This window comes from Corythoichthys intestinalis, chromosome 7 (genome assembly GCF_030265065.1).
Source record: "Corythoichthys intestinalis isolate RoL2023-P3 chromosome 7, ASM3026506v1, whole genome shotgun sequence".
NCBI classification, from domain to species: domain Eukaryota; kingdom Metazoa; phylum Chordata; class Actinopteri; order Syngnathiformes; family Syngnathidae; genus Corythoichthys; species Corythoichthys intestinalis.
In genome coordinates, this window is record NC_080401.1 from 3,068,384 (window position 1) to 3,087,113 (window position 18,730).

The 18,730-nt window shown below is 39.6% G+C and overlaps 1 protein-coding gene across 2 annotated transcripts in view; it reads left to right on the forward strand.

The window, feature by feature from the left end:
• rhpn1 (rhophilin, Rho GTPase binding protein 1) overlaps positions 1 to 17,123 on the forward strand; it is a 53,443-nt gene extending 36,320 nt beyond the window's left edge. For both annotated transcript variants that reach the window (XM_057841681.1, XM_057841682.1), the window contains exons 12-16: positions 2,721 to 2,915; positions 2,992 to 3,068; positions 4,132 to 4,278; positions 5,207 to 5,353; positions 13,342 to 17,123. In XM_057841681.1, the coding sequence (XP_057697664.1) occupies positions 2,721 to 2,915; positions 2,992 to 3,068; positions 4,132 to 4,278; positions 5,207 to 5,353; positions 13,342 to 13,548 (773 nt within the window). In that variant the 3' untranslated portion in view covers positions 13,549 to 17,123. The remainder of the gene's footprint in view (positions 1 to 2,720; positions 2,916 to 2,991; positions 3,069 to 4,131; positions 4,279 to 5,206; positions 5,354 to 13,341) is intronic.
• The last annotated feature ends 1,607 nt before the right edge of the window (positions 17,124 to 18,730 follow it).

Consider the following 18,730-nt stretch of genomic DNA (forward strand, 5'->3'; position numbering starts at 1 on the left):
TTTCTAAAGCTGGTGAAATATTTTCCAAAAAAAAAGAAACTGTTTAAAGCCAGCCACTGTGGGAAAGCTATTATTTCTAAATAAAAATGAATAACAAATTACCCTTAGCACTTGTTGTATTTTGTTCACATACTAAATTACTAACACAAGCACATTCATATCTTTGTCTTAAGCAAATAGCCATTGAATTCTTAACAATGTTGACCTCTTGGGCTTCTAGACCACTTGATGGCGCCATAGGGTAAATGAAGCACCATGAAGCTTTGCTACATGTGCAAACCAATTGGCTGCAAAGCTTCATTGCTTCATGAGGCTTCATTTGGCCATCACTACCTGATACATACTAGCAAAGATTAGTCCCAATCTGTCCAGTATTTTTGACACAATTCTAATGTGCATGTGCCTCACTGAGCTACAAGTCACTTCCGGATTAGAGGTGTTTACACTGTTGCAAGGCCATACTTGCATACGGTGGTATGAAAAAGTATCTGAACCTTGTGAATTTTCTCACATTTCTGCATAAAATCACCATCAAATGTGATGTGATCTTTGTCAAAATCACACTGATGAAAAAAAAATTGTCTGCTTTAACTTAAACCACCCAAACATAAATAGGTTAGGTTCTGAGGAGATTTAAAGAGCAATTGAAACCAATTTTTACCAAACATTTTAAGTCAGGTGTGTGCCCAATCACTGATGAGAGGTTTAAAGCTGCCCTGCCAACTATAATACACACACCTGGTAAGAAATGTCTTGATGAGAAGCAGTGTCTGATGTGCATCATGGCTTGTTCAAAAGAGTTGTCTGAAGACCTGCAATCAAGGATTGTTGATTTTCATAAACCTGGGAAAGGATACAAAACCATCTCTCAAAGTCTGGATGTTCATCAATCAACAGTCAGAAAAGTTGTCTACAAATGGAGAGAGTTTGGCACCCTTGCTTCTCTCCCAAGGAGTAGCCGTCCACCAAAGGTGACGCCAAAAGTTCAGCGCAGAATACTCAGAGAAGTTAAAAAAAAAAAAAAAAAAAAAAAAAAAGAACCCTAGAGTGTCTGCTAAAGATATACAGAAATCACTGGCACAGTCCAATATCTGTGTACACACATTAACTATAGATGTAAAACTATGGCCAAGAATGGTGTTCATGGGAGGACTCCACGGAGGAAGTAACTGCTGTCAAAAAAAACCATTGTTGCCCGTTTAATGCTCGCAAAAAGGCACTTGGACACACCACAGACATTTTGCAAAATATTTTGTGGACTGATGAAACCAAAGTTGAATTGTTTGGACGCAACACACAACGTCATGTGTGGAGGACAAATGGAACAGCTCACCAACATCAATACCTCATCCCCACCGTGAAGCATGGTGGGGGGAAGCATCATGGTTTGGGGCTGTTTTGCTACCTCAGGGCCTGGACAACTTACAATCATTAATGGAAGAATGAATTCAAAAGTTTTGCAGGAAAACCTAAGGCCGTCTGTCAGTCAGTTTAAGCTAAAAAGAGGATGGATGCTGCAACAAGACAATGATCCAAAATACAGACGTAAATCAACTTCAGAATTGTTTCAGAAGAACAAAATACACTTTCTGGAGTGACCAAGTCAAAGTCCAGACTTGAACCCCATTGAGATGCTGTGGCATGACCTAAAGACAGTGATTGATGCCAGCACTTTTGTAGAGAAGAATGGGCCTCGATTAGTCCTGATCGACGTGCTAGACTGATCTGCAGCTACAGGAAGCGTCTGGTTGAAGTTATTGCTGTCAATGGGGTGGCGCAAAATATTATATGTGATGGTTCACTTACTGAGTTTTCCTTCCTCTGTCATTGCTCTCCTCATTAAAATATGAAAACCTATAAATGTTTGGGTGGTTTTAGTTAAAGCAAACACTGTTTTTTCATCCGTGTGATTTTGACAAAGACCAAACCATATTTGATGGTGATTTTATGCAGAAATATGAGAAATTCCAAAAGGTTTAAATACTTTTTCATACCACTGTACAAACATCTCTACATAAAGAAATTTCAGTTTAAGACACGCCTCAACGGGAAAACATTGCCTTTTGTTACGAAAGAAATTTCAGGATACGAAAGGCAAAAATACAGTATGGCTGGTACTCGCACCTCCCAGAGTTTACTAAATGTAGCATATTTATAGCTGCTTTACCATAGGCTAGTGCCCACTGCCTAGCATTCCTGCCATCCAATTGGCTAAGAGTCACCTCTACTGTATGTGTGTATCCCAGCATCCTTTTCTTTCGGCCCTCGTGTTGCGATAGCTTTACATGAGTTTATGAACTTTTTTTCTTCACTCTTTTCTTTTTTTTTGTTTTTGTTTTTTACATTATGCACAAGTCAGATTTTCTGTTTATTGTGCAAAATTCTAATTGTAACATGTATTTGTTACTTGTTTTGATGCATTATAAAAGATTTTGGTCCTAATTTTGGGGGACTTGGAACGGATTAGGGCATTTACATGGAAAATGCGCCTCTACTTACAGAATTTTAAGTTACGAAACTACTTCCAGAACCAATTAATTTTGTAAGTAGGGGTACCAGTACAGCTTTTGCGGAATCATATTTAAAAATATGTTGGGTGTTTTGGCTCGCTTGGTCAAAAAGGTTTCCGACCCCTGCTATATACTACCAAGATATATAGATAGAATTTCACTATCCTATTAATTACTCTAACAAAAACTACTGCTAATTTCCCTTTGAAGGTAAAGCCCATCTGCGGCATGCAGTAATGAGACATGAAGAAGCAATGCGGGTCCACAGTCTGTGTAAGATCTTAAGGAAGATGGACATACTGCAGGATGTACTAGCTGTAACACATAAACGTTCTTTGGACAAGTACTCTGAACTGGACAAAGAGGATGACTTTGATGAAACTGTAGCCGCACCAGAGATACAGTGTGAGTTTCAAATCAGACAGAGCTATTGTACATGAATGAATAATAATAATTGTGTTGTGGCTCTTTGAATTGTCAGCTCAAAGTCACCGAAAGCCAGAAATCATTCCACTCAACTTTTCTACTGTCCAAGTATCAGATATCTTCAAAAAGCTAGTGAGTAAATGACACACGTAGGCAAATATATACAACCCCTAGCAAAAAGTATGGAATCACCAGCCTCGGACGAGCACTCACTCAGACATTTTATCATGTAAAACAAACTCAGATAAAAAGCTTGAAAAAATAATGAATTAGTTCAAAAGTGCAACTCTTTAGCATTCAGGAACACTAAAAGAAATGTATAGAAAACATTGTGGTGGTCAGTAAATGTTACTTTTATAGAGCAAGTGCAGGGAAATATATATGGAATCACTCCATTCCGAGGAAAAAAATATGGAATCATGAGAAACAAACAAAGAAATAACAATCAAAACATATCTCTAGTATTCAGTAGCACCACCTCTGGTTTTATGACAGCTTGCAGTCTCTGAGTCATGGACTTGATGAGTATTCTTCATCAATTCGGTGCCAATTGATTGCAGTTGCCAGATCATCCTTGCAGGTCGGAGCCTTGCTGTGGACCATTTTTTTCAATTTCCGCCACAGGTTTTCAATAGGGTTGAGATCTGGGCTATTTGCAGGCCATGGCATCGGCTGGATGAGTCTTTCTCCAAGGAATGCTTTAACAGTTTTAGCTCTGTGGCATGATGCATTGTTAACTTGGAAAATGACAAAATTAGTTTCAATTTGAAGGGATAAGAAAGCTGTCTAAAATTTCAAAGTAAACTTGTGCATTTATTGAAGATTTATCCACAGCCATCTCCCCAGTGCCTTTGCCTGATAGGCAGCCCCATATCATCAAGGGCTTAGGGAATTTTGATGTTTTCTTCATGCATTCATCTTTGTAAAGTTCCAGCATCATCACCTTTTGCAATGCAGATTCTTGACTCTTGACACCTTGTCCAATGCCGATTCTTGACTCTTAACAAAGTGATAATGATTTAACTGAGTTTTTTCTACATGATAGAATGTCAGAGTGAGTGCTCGTCCAAGACTGGTGATTCCATACTTTTTGCGAGGGGTGGTAGATTAAATTGTGTGTGTAGGCTAATTGCGTGTATGTGTGTGTAAAAAAATAGAATTTTGCTTAAAGTTATACATTTCTTTGTCCTTTTAGGGACCGTTGTCAGTGTTTTGTGCTCGGGCTCGTTGGGGCCCAGTGCGTATGATCCGACTGCAGAGTCGAGAAGGTGGACTGGGTCTCACACTCAGAGGTGACTCACCGGTCTTGGTGACTGGAGTTGTCTCTGGAGGCTGTGCAGCGGTGAGAAAAAAATCCATTTAACTTAGAAATGTGTTGTTCATATTTTAGTCTCAAAATCAGCCAGGGTTCCCCAATCACTTGTCACTGAGGGCATGATTGACATTTCACAAAAGCTCCTTCCCCCTTAGTTAGGGTTTCTAAACCGACCAGCTTCATGATTCCAACGGCACAAGCAATTGCAGGCAGACCTATACCGAAGAGTTTTAAATGAGCTATATTTGGAGTGATACCAGTGCAACATCCTCCAGATTGAGGCAAAACTCATTATGCCTGCAACATGTTCATTTCCACCCCCTCGGTCCTATTCGCGTGCCCACGAGAATGCGCTTTCCTCTGCTTGGCCATGAGCAGCTCCCCCCCGAAGTCGGCCGGCTTGTCCGGCGCCCATTTTCCAGCCGCGTCCCCGGCAACGAGCACTCCTGCTGGCAGCAGGGGAACGACGAGCCGAAACTTGCTCATTGCCGGAGGCTAGGCGATCGGTGAGGACAATCAACCCCGCCGCCGTGTGTGACATGAGACGGAGTAGTTTCGTATGATTTTTCATTTTCGAAAGACGAGAAAAAGACTTGGAGAAGCTGCTCGGTTCGGGTTAGCATGTCGGCTAGCTGTCATGCCTCCTGTTTTGTTTATGCTCTTTTCTTTCTTTACCTTACATAGTTAAAGATTGACACTGTGAAGTATGGCAGCGTGGCCATGGGATGTCACTGCCGTGCGACGTCAACAACAATGGCGAGCTACTAGTTTATTTTTTGATTTTATATTTTACAAATTTCATTAAAACGACAACATTAAGAGGGGTTTTAATATTAACTTATTGTAACTTGTACTAACATTTATCTTTGAAGAACTACGTACATGTCTTTCTATCCAAGGTACCCTTCAAGGCACACTAGAATGTATTTTTCACTATGTTGTTTTCTCATTTAAGGAGGCAGGACTGAGGGAAGGAGACTATATTGTAGCAATTGATGGGCAAGACTGTAAGTGGGCTAAACACAGTGAAGTGGTGAACATGCTCAAGAACTGCAGCGTCAATGGAGTGGACCTCGGCGTGATTACATTACAAGATACACAGGTAATTTTGACATTTTATTTATGAGAGTGTTGATGGCAAATATATGGGGGCAAAGTTTTAAAGGTTTGTTTTTTAGATTTTCTGTGGTATTCTTATGTAAATGAATATCCATTTATTGCAAGGTGTACTTTTCAGACCTACTAATTCAACACTTACTTAAGAAATTAGACATTCCTCTATGATTGTGTAATTCTGTTACTTGTAAAATAATTAACAGGCATGAAAATCTGTCACCTTTCAGCAAAATTCACAGTTTTGGAGTCAAAAAGGGTGACCTACGTGAATTGCGTAGATCCAAGAACATTTTTAAGGGGGGGTTCGGGAGACTTTTTTTTTTAATGTCGGATGCTTAGTATGCAAGCAGGGAAAGCGGCACATATGGCGTTATATTGCTGCTTCTCTTCTGAGCAAGCAAAAATGGATTTTGAGCACACATCCTGCTCTCGCCAAATTTCTCGACTCCTGCGCTCGTCAGTTTTTTTTCTCTTCGCGCTCAGTTGAGCACACGCTACTAACGTGTCACGAAGCCAACCAATCAGAAAGCTAGCGGAGGGCAAACAGCCAACCAGTGTACTTCTGCTAGCTTCGTAAGTCCATCTAACTAACTAATGGCATGTTTCATTGAAGTTGCTAAGCCTGTCACGATATGCAAGTCCATTTATCGCACGGTAAATAAAAAAGAGGGCGGTAATGTTCACGGCTGCGTTTTATCGTCGTGAGCGTGTGTGCGCGCATACATTCGTGCGTGCATGTTGATGGCATATAAGACTCCAGTTCCTTTCACAGATGTTTATTGGTCATCAACACGCCATAGAATTAAAGTTCAGACATACAAAATAAGGAAACACATCTATATTAAACACCGTAAACGTTAGAATTGCTACATTGAGGTGAATGGGGGGAAAAAAAACAGAACTTACTTTAGCCTGCTATAAAACATTGGCAGTCTTCTCCAAAACGCAAACTTGCAGTTAAAAGGTGACACTTCAAATATGACAAATCTTTGATTAACAACTTTTGCAAATGGAAAGAAAAAAAAAAGATTACTGACGCCACATGCAAAGACAAAAAGAGCTTTTTGCTGGGTGCAAAGCTTGCGGTTTAGCAAACGTACTTCTGGTGAACATTTCAAATTAAAAGCAAGTCACGTTCGTCGTATAGAGTAAATAACGATTTTTGGAATTACATACTTCAGAATTCAGATTCTACACTAAGAATAGCTTTAAAAAGACACCTTTTATGAAAAAATCTGATTGGCAATGAATAATTATTATAATACTATTATATATAGTAGTATACTATAATATTATTGCGAGATATTTTTTTTAATTGTTTTGAATCATGTTGGAAAAGAGAAATCAGTATTCTGAATATGTTTACATTCCATTCTTTTGCACTAGTTAATGCTATCGGCATTTGACCTCATTGTTTATTTGGGATTTATTGTTGTTGTTTACGTGTTTTATTTGTACTTTAATTAAGAATTTAAGTGTTCCAAAATGTCTTATGAATTAATAAGCGTAATCAAAAATGTCATTGCTAAATTAGTAAAAAAATAAAAATTAAAAAAAAAAAAGGGGGGAGGGGGACAAACCGATCGACAGTCGACTGATCGTAAAAATAGTCGGCTGACTAATGGGGAGAAAATTTGTTGTTTGGGACAGCCCTAGTTGTACAGTGTACCGGAACATATTTTCTCCACACCCTTCTCACCTTTTTTACCCCTGACCCATTTTCATGCCTGAGTCAATCAGTTGTAGCGTCAGTGTTTAGCATTTATTTGTGGGGATGCTTTGCAAAGCAAAGCCCCTCACATATAATACTGTATACTGTATTTTTTCCCCCCATCCGCTTCTTTGACGCGCCACCCAGCCCGCCCACCCATTTTGACCAATTATCACTGTTCCAACTTTGAAATGTTCCAAAAATTATCATGATGCAGGCCCACTTTTCATTTTGCCCAAAGAGTTATGGTTGTGTTAAAACTGTAGGTTTTCTAAACCCCCCCCCCTCCCCCCAAAAAAACCCTCATTAATTTTCAATGGCAAAAAATTTAAAATGTGTCTTTTATTATATGTCCGATTCACATAATTTATGCATAAAAAAGTTCAAGAAATCGAGGCGCACAAAAGGTGTATACAGTTTTTGCCAAAAACGTCTGCCAAAAAGAATAACATATATGGTTGCTTTTGCATTACATGCAAACCTACCATCAATGATGTCTTACCATAGACTTCTTAACCTATTGACATGACATGGGAAATGGGGCCGATTCGTAGGGGGCCTATTTTCAAAAACTTCAAATTCTAATATTTTCAAAACCAAAGCTGCTACCGACCTAAAACCAAAACAGGCACCTACTTTAGCCATATATGAGTCTCCATGAGCAGCGGCATCAAAAAATTCAAAATCATTCCCTTATAAAATCCTGATTAATTATTTTTTTATATATCACAACTTAAAATGGCTATAAAAGTCTCTGATTTTTCACTAGATGCACAAAAAGCACCAAATGCAGAGATAATCACCTATATTTTTAATCGAGTTAATTACAGCTTAAAAATTAATTAATCGTAATTAATTGTAATTCAAACCATCTATAAAATATGCCATATTTTTCTGTAAATTATATATATATTCTGTAAAATAATTTGTTGAAATGGAAAGATAAGACACAAGATGGATATATACATTCAACATACGGTACATAAGGACTGTAGTGGGCATTTCACTCTACTGTCATTTAAATCTGTCTATGCTGTCCTCACTCCGAAGCGTCTACTTTTTCCAAAGCTAGACAGCTAGTGAACAACGCCTTAACAATCAGACTTCTTCCTTTTTCATCTGATTTATTAATAAAATGGCCTCAAACCACTGTCCTCTTTAGACCATAGTGAAACTACAAAAAAAGTACACAAGCATTGCATTAGCAACAACGTTAGCTTAGCACGCTATACAGGTTCACTAAACATAAACAAAAAGCGTCTCATACAAAAAATATAACATTTCGCTTACTAACATAATATGTACATTCTTTACAACAACCATACTTACGGACAAATCTTGTCTAAGGATCATATAAGCACAACATTACAACGTAGGCGTCAGCCCGAGACGTCGTGCAGCCATATTGAACTGGCAAAAAAGGAATAAACCACGTCGCAAAGCGACCACAAGAGTTTGCTGTTAGACAGCACAAAAAGCCTTGCTGTAAAACTTACCAAAAGGCAGAATACTGTCTGAGCGGGACATGTGCGTTAATTGCGTCAAATATTTTAACGTGATTAATTTAAAAAATTAATTACCGTGCGTTAACGCGATAATTTTGACAGCCCTAGTAAATAGATTAATAAATTCTATATACAATCCAAACTTATTATAGAATAGAATAGCCCTTTATTATCATTATACACTATATACTGTTAGTGAATGAGGCTAGCAGCCGCCTGACGTAAACAGAGATTTTCTGGCGAAAATTCTTGTGAGTAAATGCTTAAATCCTTGAATTCTTTACAGATCTGGACGTAAAACAGTCTGGATTCTTGGTTAAAAGCACACACAAAAAAACGTGCAGGTAGCATTTATTTCACGTAAATATTGCCAACTATGAGGCTAGTCAGTTATGAAAATTAGCCGCCTTCATGTGTAAACAAAGAAGAAAATTCCTGCGAAAAAATGCTTCAATCACTGAATTTTTTGTAGATATGGACGTAAAACTGTCTCGATTCTTTGTTAAAAGACGTGGCAGTTACGCCTCTATTTTACGTATACAGTATATGTCAAAGAATGGCGCCAATTCAATTCAATTCAGTCCAATTTTATTTGTATAGCCCTCAATCACAACAGATGTCTCAAAGGACTTTACAGAGGCAATATGATACACAATTAGAAATGAAGCAACAAAGATGAATAGATACAGTTCAAGTCCTGGGTATCCCCTATCCTTAAGACCCTCCATGCCGGCAAAGAAAAACTCCAAAAACTCCAGAGTCAATTGGGAGAAAAATGAGAAACCTCGGGGAGTACCACAGTCAGGAGAGATCCACTCCCAGGACGGATAGACAGGAACCCCAGAACTGCTAATGGGAATTAGCAGGCGAAATTACAGTCCGTAAAAATGCATTTTGGAGTAAAGGAGCAAGAAGAGGTCCATCTAGCCAGATGAGACGGGGGTAGCAGCGAGGACGTCTATCCAGCCAGGGGTCCGGACAGTCAGGAGGCTGCAGGTGAAAAATAGCCCCTCCCCAGAGGGGAAGGGGGAAAGGGGACACCGGGTGACTAGTGATGAAGAGACTAGACAACTAGATATTAACATTGGAAAATAGAATTAAAGTAAGACAAGTGGTAGGTAGAGTAAGAAAAGGAGATAGAACTCAGTCGCTGTACTTCCCCCAGCATTATAGCTTCTAGTGCAGCTTAGACTAAACTATGAGTCTACTCCGACTTCAACTAGCCTAACCATAAGCTTTGTCGAATAGGAACGTTTTTAATCTAATCTTAAATGTGCAGACTGTCTCGGCTTCTTTAATACTAGCTGGAAGCTGATTCCATAAAACGGGCTTGGTGGCTAAAGGCTCTAGCTCCGACAGTACTTTTATAAACCCTGGGAACTACCAGTAGACCTGCATTCTGAGATCGGAGTGTTCTGTTGGGGCGGTATGGAACCAGAGCATCGGTGAGATAAGATGGCCCCAACCCATTAATGGTCTTAAATGTAAGAAGGAGTTTGAATTTAATTCTAAACTCGACTGGAAGCCAGTGAAGTGCCTGGAGCACAGGGGTGATGTGCTCCCTTCTATTGGTTCCTGTTAAAAGTCTTGCTGCTGCATTTTGGACTAGCTGAAGACCTTTTAGAGAACTTTTAGGAGAAGCTGCAAGTAGGGAGTTACAGTAATCCAATCTCGATGTAACGGACGCGTGTATTAATTTTTCTGCATCGCTTTTAGATAAACTATTTCTAATTTTGGCGATGTTGCGTAGGTGAAAGAAAGCCGTTCTACAGGTTTGTTTAATGTGTGCTTTAAACGATAAGTCAGGGTCAAATAAAACTCCTAGGTTTTTAACTGTGGTGCTGGAGGCTACACTTACATTGTCCAGAGTGACTATCTGGGCAGCTAAAGAGTCTCTCACACTTTTCGGGCCTATTATAAGGACTTCTGTCTTTTCAGGGTTAAGTAGAAGATAGTTAGTGCTCATCCAGGTATTTATATCTCAGACGCAGGTGCTTAGTTTTTCCACTTGCCTGACCTGCTCAGGTTTAATTGATAAATACAGTTGTGTGTCGTCAGCGTAACAATGAAAGTTAATGCTATGTTTTCTGATGATATTACCTAGAGGAAGCATATACAGCATAAACAAGATGGGCCCGAGGACCGATCCTTGCAGCACACCATAACTAACTCTAGAGTACGATGATGATTGCTGGTTTACATTGACAAACTGGTACCTATTAGATAAATATGATTTAAACCAGCAGAGGGCTGCTCATCTAATGCCTATGTCACATTCTAGTCTCTGCAATAAGATATTATGGTCGATTGTGTCAAAGGCTGCACTCAGGTCCAACAGAACCAGGATCGAGACTAATCCAACGTCAGCGGCAAGTAACAAGTCATTAGTTACTTTAACTAATGCAGTTTCAGTGCTATGATGAGCTCGAAAGCCAGACTGGAAATGTTCAAATAAACTATTGTCCTGTAGGTGCTGACAGAGCTGTTTAATTACCACTCTTTCAAGGACTTTGGAGAGAAATGGTAAGTTAGAAATAGGTCTATAATTGGCCAAAATATCAGGATCAAGAGTAGGTTTTTTTCAAGAGCGGTTTAATAACTGCATATTTAAAGGACTGCGGCACGTAGCCAGTAACTAATGAGGTATTTATTATATTTAAGATAATGTCAATAGTTAGAGGCAGGGTCTCTTTAAAAAGTTTGGTTGGGATTGGGTCTAGGAGGCACGTTGATGGTTTGGAGGACATTATAATTGAAATTACATCGATTTGGTCTACAATGGTAAAGTTATTTAATATTTTAGAGGGGTTTATAGGAGATTCTGAATTCTTTGTCTGCACTTTATCAGACCTAATAACTGGAAGTGATTCATTTATTTTATTTCTAATAGTTGCGATTTTATTGTTAAAAATTTTTAGGAAGTCATCAAAGCTAAGGGTGGTTGGGATATAAGGTTTTATTGAGCTGTGACTGTTTGTCAGCCTTGCTACAGTGCTGAACAGAAACCTAGGATTATTTTTGTTTTCATCTATTAAGGATGAGTAATATCTGGTTTTAGCCGTACGCAAAGCCTGCTTATATGTGACTAAACTGTGTTTCCAGGCAGAGAGAGTGTGCTCTGTGTTGGAACGGCGCCAAAGTCTTTCTAATTTACGTGTCGATTGTTTAAGAGAGCATGTTTCAGCATTATACCAGGGAGAGGCTCGTCTCGGCTTGACAAACTTTAATTTGGGGGAGCGACGACATCGAGGGTAGTACGAAACGTAAACATAACACGATCAACAAACTCGTCATTAACAGCAAGGCCGGACATTATTCCTTCATAATTAGATGACATGGATGCAAATATAGGCTGAATTATCTGTTTGTACTCTGAAACAGAGCGATGACATCATGTCCTTTTCATCTGAGTTCTAGTCACTAGTGGCGGATTATCTTGAAGCACAAACTGAAAGGTAATTAGAAAATGATCAGACAGTACGGGTTTGTGGGGATGGACACTAAGATCATTAATCTCCGTACCGTAGGTTAAAATCAAGTCCAGGGTGTGCTTGTGACTAGGAGTTGGTTTATTTACATTTTGAATGAAGCCAGTCCCATCTAGTAGGTCATTAAAGGCCTTACCAAGGGAGTCACCTTCATCATCAACATCTATATTAAAATCCCCTACAATTATAATTCTATCCCAGTTTAGCAAAATACTGGATAAAAAGTCAGAGAAGTCTAACAAAAACTGTGAGTAGGGACCAGGGGGACGGTAAACCACTATGAAAAGAACTGGTTTTTGGTTCTTCCAGTTAGCATCTATAATTGATAGTGCTAGACTTTCAAAGGAGTTATAAATGTAATTACCTTTACTTTTTGGGCTCATACCTAAACAAGAGTGTGATATTATTGCCACCCCCCCTCCACGGCCCGTGCTTCTAGCTGTGTGAAAATTCACGTGACTTGGGGGTGTGGATTCATTAAGTCTAACAAAGTCATCCTGCTGAAGCCAAGTTTCAGTCAGGGTCAAAATATGAATATTATAATCCCCAATTAAGTCATTAACTAACAGAGATTTGGGCGAGATTGACCTGATGTTTAATAATCCGCATTTTATATATTTATTAAGAGGTATTTTATTTTCACTGCTATCAGGGGCTATATGTATTAAATTCTTTGGTCTCGTTCCTATAGTACTCTGTTTTCTCCTGTTCACTATACGAGGCCCGGACACAGTCTCTGTCTTCTGTCCTGAATGTTGGATTTGTGACAGCTCGGAAAGAGGCGAGTGATCACTACTAACAGAGTTGTGTTTTACACTACAACACTGCGCCCGGGCCCCCACTCTGAAGTGCCAATGCTGTAGTGGTTCCCATTCTTTTTTTTCACAACGTTTCAAAATACATGCATGGTACGAAAAATATAATATTTACCTTGAATCCTCGAACAAATCAGTCCTGAGAAGATCCTTCCTGTTTGTATGCGGTACAGTTTTCGTAGTTCTTCAAAAATCCAAGCTTGAATCCAGCTTAGACATGAGCCTCTGCAGTCTTCACCTGACTATACTAAATGAAGGTCGGCCCCCTCTGGTAAGGCGTGACGCAAAGAATGACGAAGTGTCAATCGGTCTATGGTCTTAGACTCGTGATTATTTATGAAATCAATACTTTGCATATTAGTAGAATTAGAGCTTCAAATGTCTTTTGCATGTTAGTGCAGTGAAATGGGTTCAAATGTATTATGACCAACACAAAGTGTTTTATGTGTTGACAGGCTGAGAAAAGGGCACTTTTACTTTCTCACACCAACGATAAAGAAAACGCTCGACAGAGGGTGGTGGCTGGGGCTAAAGGACAGAGCTCTGTCTCCTTGCTGCATTGGAACAGAAAGAAAAGGGAAGGCAACAAGACTTCCAACAGATTGGGCAGCTCTTTCAGTTTGTCGTTTGGAAACCTCAAAGACACTGAGGCCATGTACTGAGATGTGATTGCAGAGGAGCTACTCAGGGACTTACCATCATATGTAACTGCACTAAGAAAGCGAAACTGGAAGTCCTTCAGACTTCTGACAATGGAGTCCGGTCAGCATTTAAGCAAATACAGTACTCGTTATGTTGTTGCAATCTACATTGCTTTAAATGTTACTGCCAAAGAAAAAATCATCAAGTGTTCTGCTCATTTTGACTCCATTGTCAGAATGTTGGAGGCTGGGAATCTTCTGACTAAGCCACTGACAATGTTTGCGTCAGAGTTTACAAAAACAACAATGATCCACACAGTGCATTAATCAAATGCTGTTATGTTCTACTCGACTACAAAAGACTAACATTTAATGTTTTACAACTTTTCCTTTTCACAACTTCTAAGACTAACGCCATTTTAACTCAATTCTTAAGTAAATTAACATTTTTCCCCCTGTTTTCCCCCCCAAAGATGAGTGTTAATGTTCAAACTTTGGCTTGAAAAATAAATAAAACCTTGGCTGAATATTTTTGGATTACTACTACATTATCGTATTTTAATGTTGCCCATGATGCTTATACTCAAAGAGCCAAGTACTTTTTGGGTGGTACCTGATGTAAAATATTGAAGAACCACTGACTTTGTGTATAGATTGTTAAAATTATTGCTGCCTATGTTTATGTTAGAATAAGTACACACGACCATTTATCAGAGATGTGGATTTAGAATGTGTGTATAAGACGTAGAGAAAAAAATTTGATATATTATGTACACTGCTGGCCAAAAGTATTGGTACCCCTGCAATTCTGTCAGATAATGCTCATTTTCTACCAGAAATTCATTGCAATTAGAAATGCTTTGGTATTAATATCTTCATTTATTTTGCTTGCAATGAAAAGCACAAAATAAGAATGAAAAAAAAATTAAATCATTATCATTTTACACAAAACTCCACAAATGGGCCAGACAAAAGTATTGGCACCCTCAGCCTAATACTTGGCAGCACAACCTTTAGACAAAATAACTGCAAACAACCGCTTCCGGTATCCATCAATGAGTTTCTTACAATGCTCTGCTGGAATTTCAGACCATTCTTCTATGGCCAACTGCTCCAGGTCTCTGAGATTTGAAGGGTGCCGTTTTCAGATCTCTCCACAGGTGTTCCATGGGATTCAGGTCTGGCCACTTAAGAAGTCTCCAGTGCTTTCTCTCAAACCATTTTCTAGTGCTTTTTGAAGTGTGTTTTGGGTCATTGTCCTGCTGGAAGACCCCTGACCTCTGAGTAGACCCAGCTTTCTCACACTGGGCCCTACATTATGCGGCAAAATTTGTTGGTAGTCTTCAGACTTCATAATGCCATAAACACGGTCAAGCAGTCCAGTACCAGAGGCAGGAAAGCAACCTCAAAACATTAGGGAACCTCCGCCATGTTTGACTGTTGGGACAGTGTTCTTTTCTTTGAAGGCCTCGTTTTTTTCCCTCTAAACTCTATGTTGATGCCTTTTCCCAAAAAGCTCTACTTTTGTCTAATCTGACCAGAGAACATTCTTCCTAAACGTTTTTGGCTTTCTCAGGTAAGTTTTGGCAAACGCCAGCCTGGCTTTTTTATGTCTCCGGGTCAGAACCAGGGTCTTCCTGGGTATCCTACCATAGAGTCCCTTTTCATTCAGATGCCGACGGATAATACGGGTTGACACTGTTGTACCCTCGGACTGCAGGACAGCTTGAACTTGTTTGGATGTTAGTCGAGGTTCTTTATCCACCAGCCGCACAATCTTCGTTGAAATCTCTCGGCAATTTTTCATTTCCGTCCACAACTAGGGACGTTAGCCAGAGTGCCATGGGCTTTACATTTATTGATGACAATGTGCACGGTAGACACAGGAACAATTAGGTCTTTGGAGATGGACTTGTAGCCTTAGACTTACCATGCTTCCTCACAATTTTGCTTTGAAGCACTCAGACAGTTCTTTGGTCTTCTTTCTTTTCTCCATGCTCAATGTGGTACACACAAGGACAGAGGTTGAGTCAACTTTAACACATTTTAACTGGCTGCAAGTTTAATTTAGGTTTTGCCACCACCTGTTATGTGCCACAGATAAGTAACAAGTGCTGTTGATTACACAAATTAGAGAAACATCACATGATTTTTCAAAGGGTGCCAATACTTTTGTCCTGCCCATTTTTGGAGTTTGGTGTAAAATCTAATGATTTAATATTTTTTTTAATTCTTTTGTGTTTTTTCATGGCAAGCAAAATGAATGAAGATATTACTACCAAAGCATTTGTAATTGCAATCATTTTCTGGGAGAAATGGAGCATTATCTGACAGAATTGCAGGGTTGCCAATACTTTTGGCCAGCACTGTAGGTTACTGAAGAGGAAGTAACCTGTAAATGCCCAAAAATCAACAGAAAGGGACCTGTAAATGCCCCCAAAACCAGGAGGATTGGCTTGGTTTCAGTGCCATAGACAGTGCTAGAAGTCAGGATGCCAAGCGCCATCAATGGCAGTCAATGAGTTACAGTACATACTCACTGTTCTCGTGGAAGATTTTGCTAGTGACCTTTTGATTCTTTTTTTTTTTTTTTTTTTTTTAATATACAGTGACTTTTATAAAAAGATATATCAATTTTTGGCGTGAGCATATTGATCTCCTTTTTGGATTCAAAGTATCACGATATATCACCATTTCGATATACTGTATTGTCACACCCCCACTGTCTACCCATTTACTGTATGTGTTTGTTGTAACGTTTTCTTTGTCCGGTTTGTACCTGGAACAAAATCTCGTGCAATGAAAATGAAGACTATTCCTGAGTCAAATCAATTTGTACTTGTGTACCTTTACTGCATTTTCCCCAAAATAAAACACTCACCTCTGACCTTTTTATTTTTAATGATTTCTGTAGGAGGACAAAGATGACACCAACATTCTTCTAATTTGTCAATATTGTAATTAAGTTCAATTTGAGGCGGCATCGTACAACAGATTAGTCACGTGTTGTGTTATTCTATAGGATGCACTGCAGGGAAAATCAACTACTGTGTTTTCCACACTATAAGACGCATCGGAGTATACCTTGAATAAATGGCCTATTTTTTTTTCCTGTTGTAATGGTCACCTCTGTATATCGTGTTCCTCATGACATCTGCCACACAGTGGCGCCTCTTTATTCATATTAAATAGTTGTCTTCTTCTGTTACTACTCACTTTTTGTTGGAGTTCATTGTGACCGCGTGCGCGCAGACCGTTGTGCTCTTGAGTGGTCGAGCTGGGTTTATTATTTTGTGCTGAAGAAGTGCATAGTGGAAGTCTGCTCCCTTTTTTACTTTTTATGTACGCATCCTTCCCTACCACGCGTTACACCATCCTATTCAGCTGCTTGACACGGAAAACGGGAATTTGAGTGTCCGATTGGTCTGAACTGTTTAAATGTATCACATGGGAGTATGATGTACTCCCATTGTGATCATTCAGTGCGCATCGTTTATTAGGAGAAAGCAGCGAACAGGAAGGGGTTAATGGGGGACAAAAGAAAATAGGAAAGGAGAGGGAGACGGGAGAGAAGAACAAACAACAAGAAATATATTGAACCCCTACACTAATTATGAAAATGTTGGTGCTATCGTTAGCTAGTTGTATATTTGGTTGACGCCATATGGGGGGCCTGATGACCAAGGAGAAAGGGGGGGGGGTCAAAAAATAAGTGATTGGGAGGGATGAAGTGTACACAAATCAGCCATGTGAGCTGTGGAACCCAGTATTTGTGTGAATCCCTTGTGAGTGTTGATATGTTGGCTTCCTATTCTATGCTGCCTGATCGCTAATCCTGACAACGAGTTGTTCTACTTGAGTATGTAAGTCACCAGTCTCAGACGAGCACTCACTCAGACATTTTATCATGTAGAACAAAAGCTTGAAAAAACAATGAACTAGTTCAAAACTGCAACTCTTTGGCATTCAGAACACTAAAAGAAAAGAATAAACATTGTGGTGGTCAGTAAATGTTACTTTTATAGAGCAAGTGCAGGGAAATCTGTATGGAATCACTCCATTCTGAGGAAAAATATATGGAATCATGAGAAACAAAGAAATAACAATCAAAACACATCTGTAGTCAAGGGTGCACATAATTTTTTTGCCCAGGTTCTCAGAGGAGGACCTGGAGATGTGACTTGGTCCTCATTGAGCTTGAGAGCCGACCCGCCTGATGCGATAAATTTATGACAAGCTTTACTTAGAGCCAATTAACTTTAATTAATTATATTAACAATTAATGCTTGATTAACATCAACTGGCACAACAAAATTGCCATTACTTTGAAGTGAAATGTAAAGAAATAAAAAGCACCAATTCAAAATAAAGGGCATTATGCGGCTCCCACATTAACTCCAAGCCTTTTTAAAAGTGGGATGTCCTCCTCATAAGACCTCATTGAACGTGCATGTTTAGCTTTGTAAAATGCGAGCAAAAACACGTTTGTCAGTGCATGTCGCTGTTCGTTACCATTATTCCGCGACTTGTCCATAGGGCGGGTGGGGTCCTGTTTGACATCGATAGTTTGCTTAATTGCCACATGCTCTCTGTTTTTTTTTCGTGCTTTTCAAAGTTTGGATGGCTGAAATTCTTTGACCCTACATAAAATGCGCTGCTCTTATTGGCGACATTGGGATTCTCACGGCACATTTTGTACCGCATTTCCGTGCGAGCATCATTTGCTTCTAGCCATGGTACCTCCTGTAGCCACTTTTCAGCAAAAGTCCTTTTTTTTTTCGGTAGCTCCGGTGACGTCTCTGTCGTCTGTCTGTCTTTTGACGGGGGTGGGGGAACACGGAAGTAATTACTCAGTGTGGCCTGCCTCTTCGACATTTTGAGAAGTTATTTTCTCGTGTCCGCCGCAAATACAGTGGTCAGCCATCGGTACGCAAAAGCGTATGGAAACCGTTGAGGGCCAGCGAGCTTGTCTATGTCCAGTACGCATGCGCGCATGCGGACCACTTATGTGCACCCCTGTCTATAGTATTTAGTTGCACCACCTCTGGCTTTTATGACAGCTTGCAGTCTCTGAGGCATGGACTTGATGAGTGAAACAGTGTTCTTCATCAATGGCCAACTCTCTTTGATTGCAGTTGCCAGATCATCCTTGCAGGTCGGAGCCTTGCTGTGGACCATTTTTTTCAATTTTCACCAAAGGTTT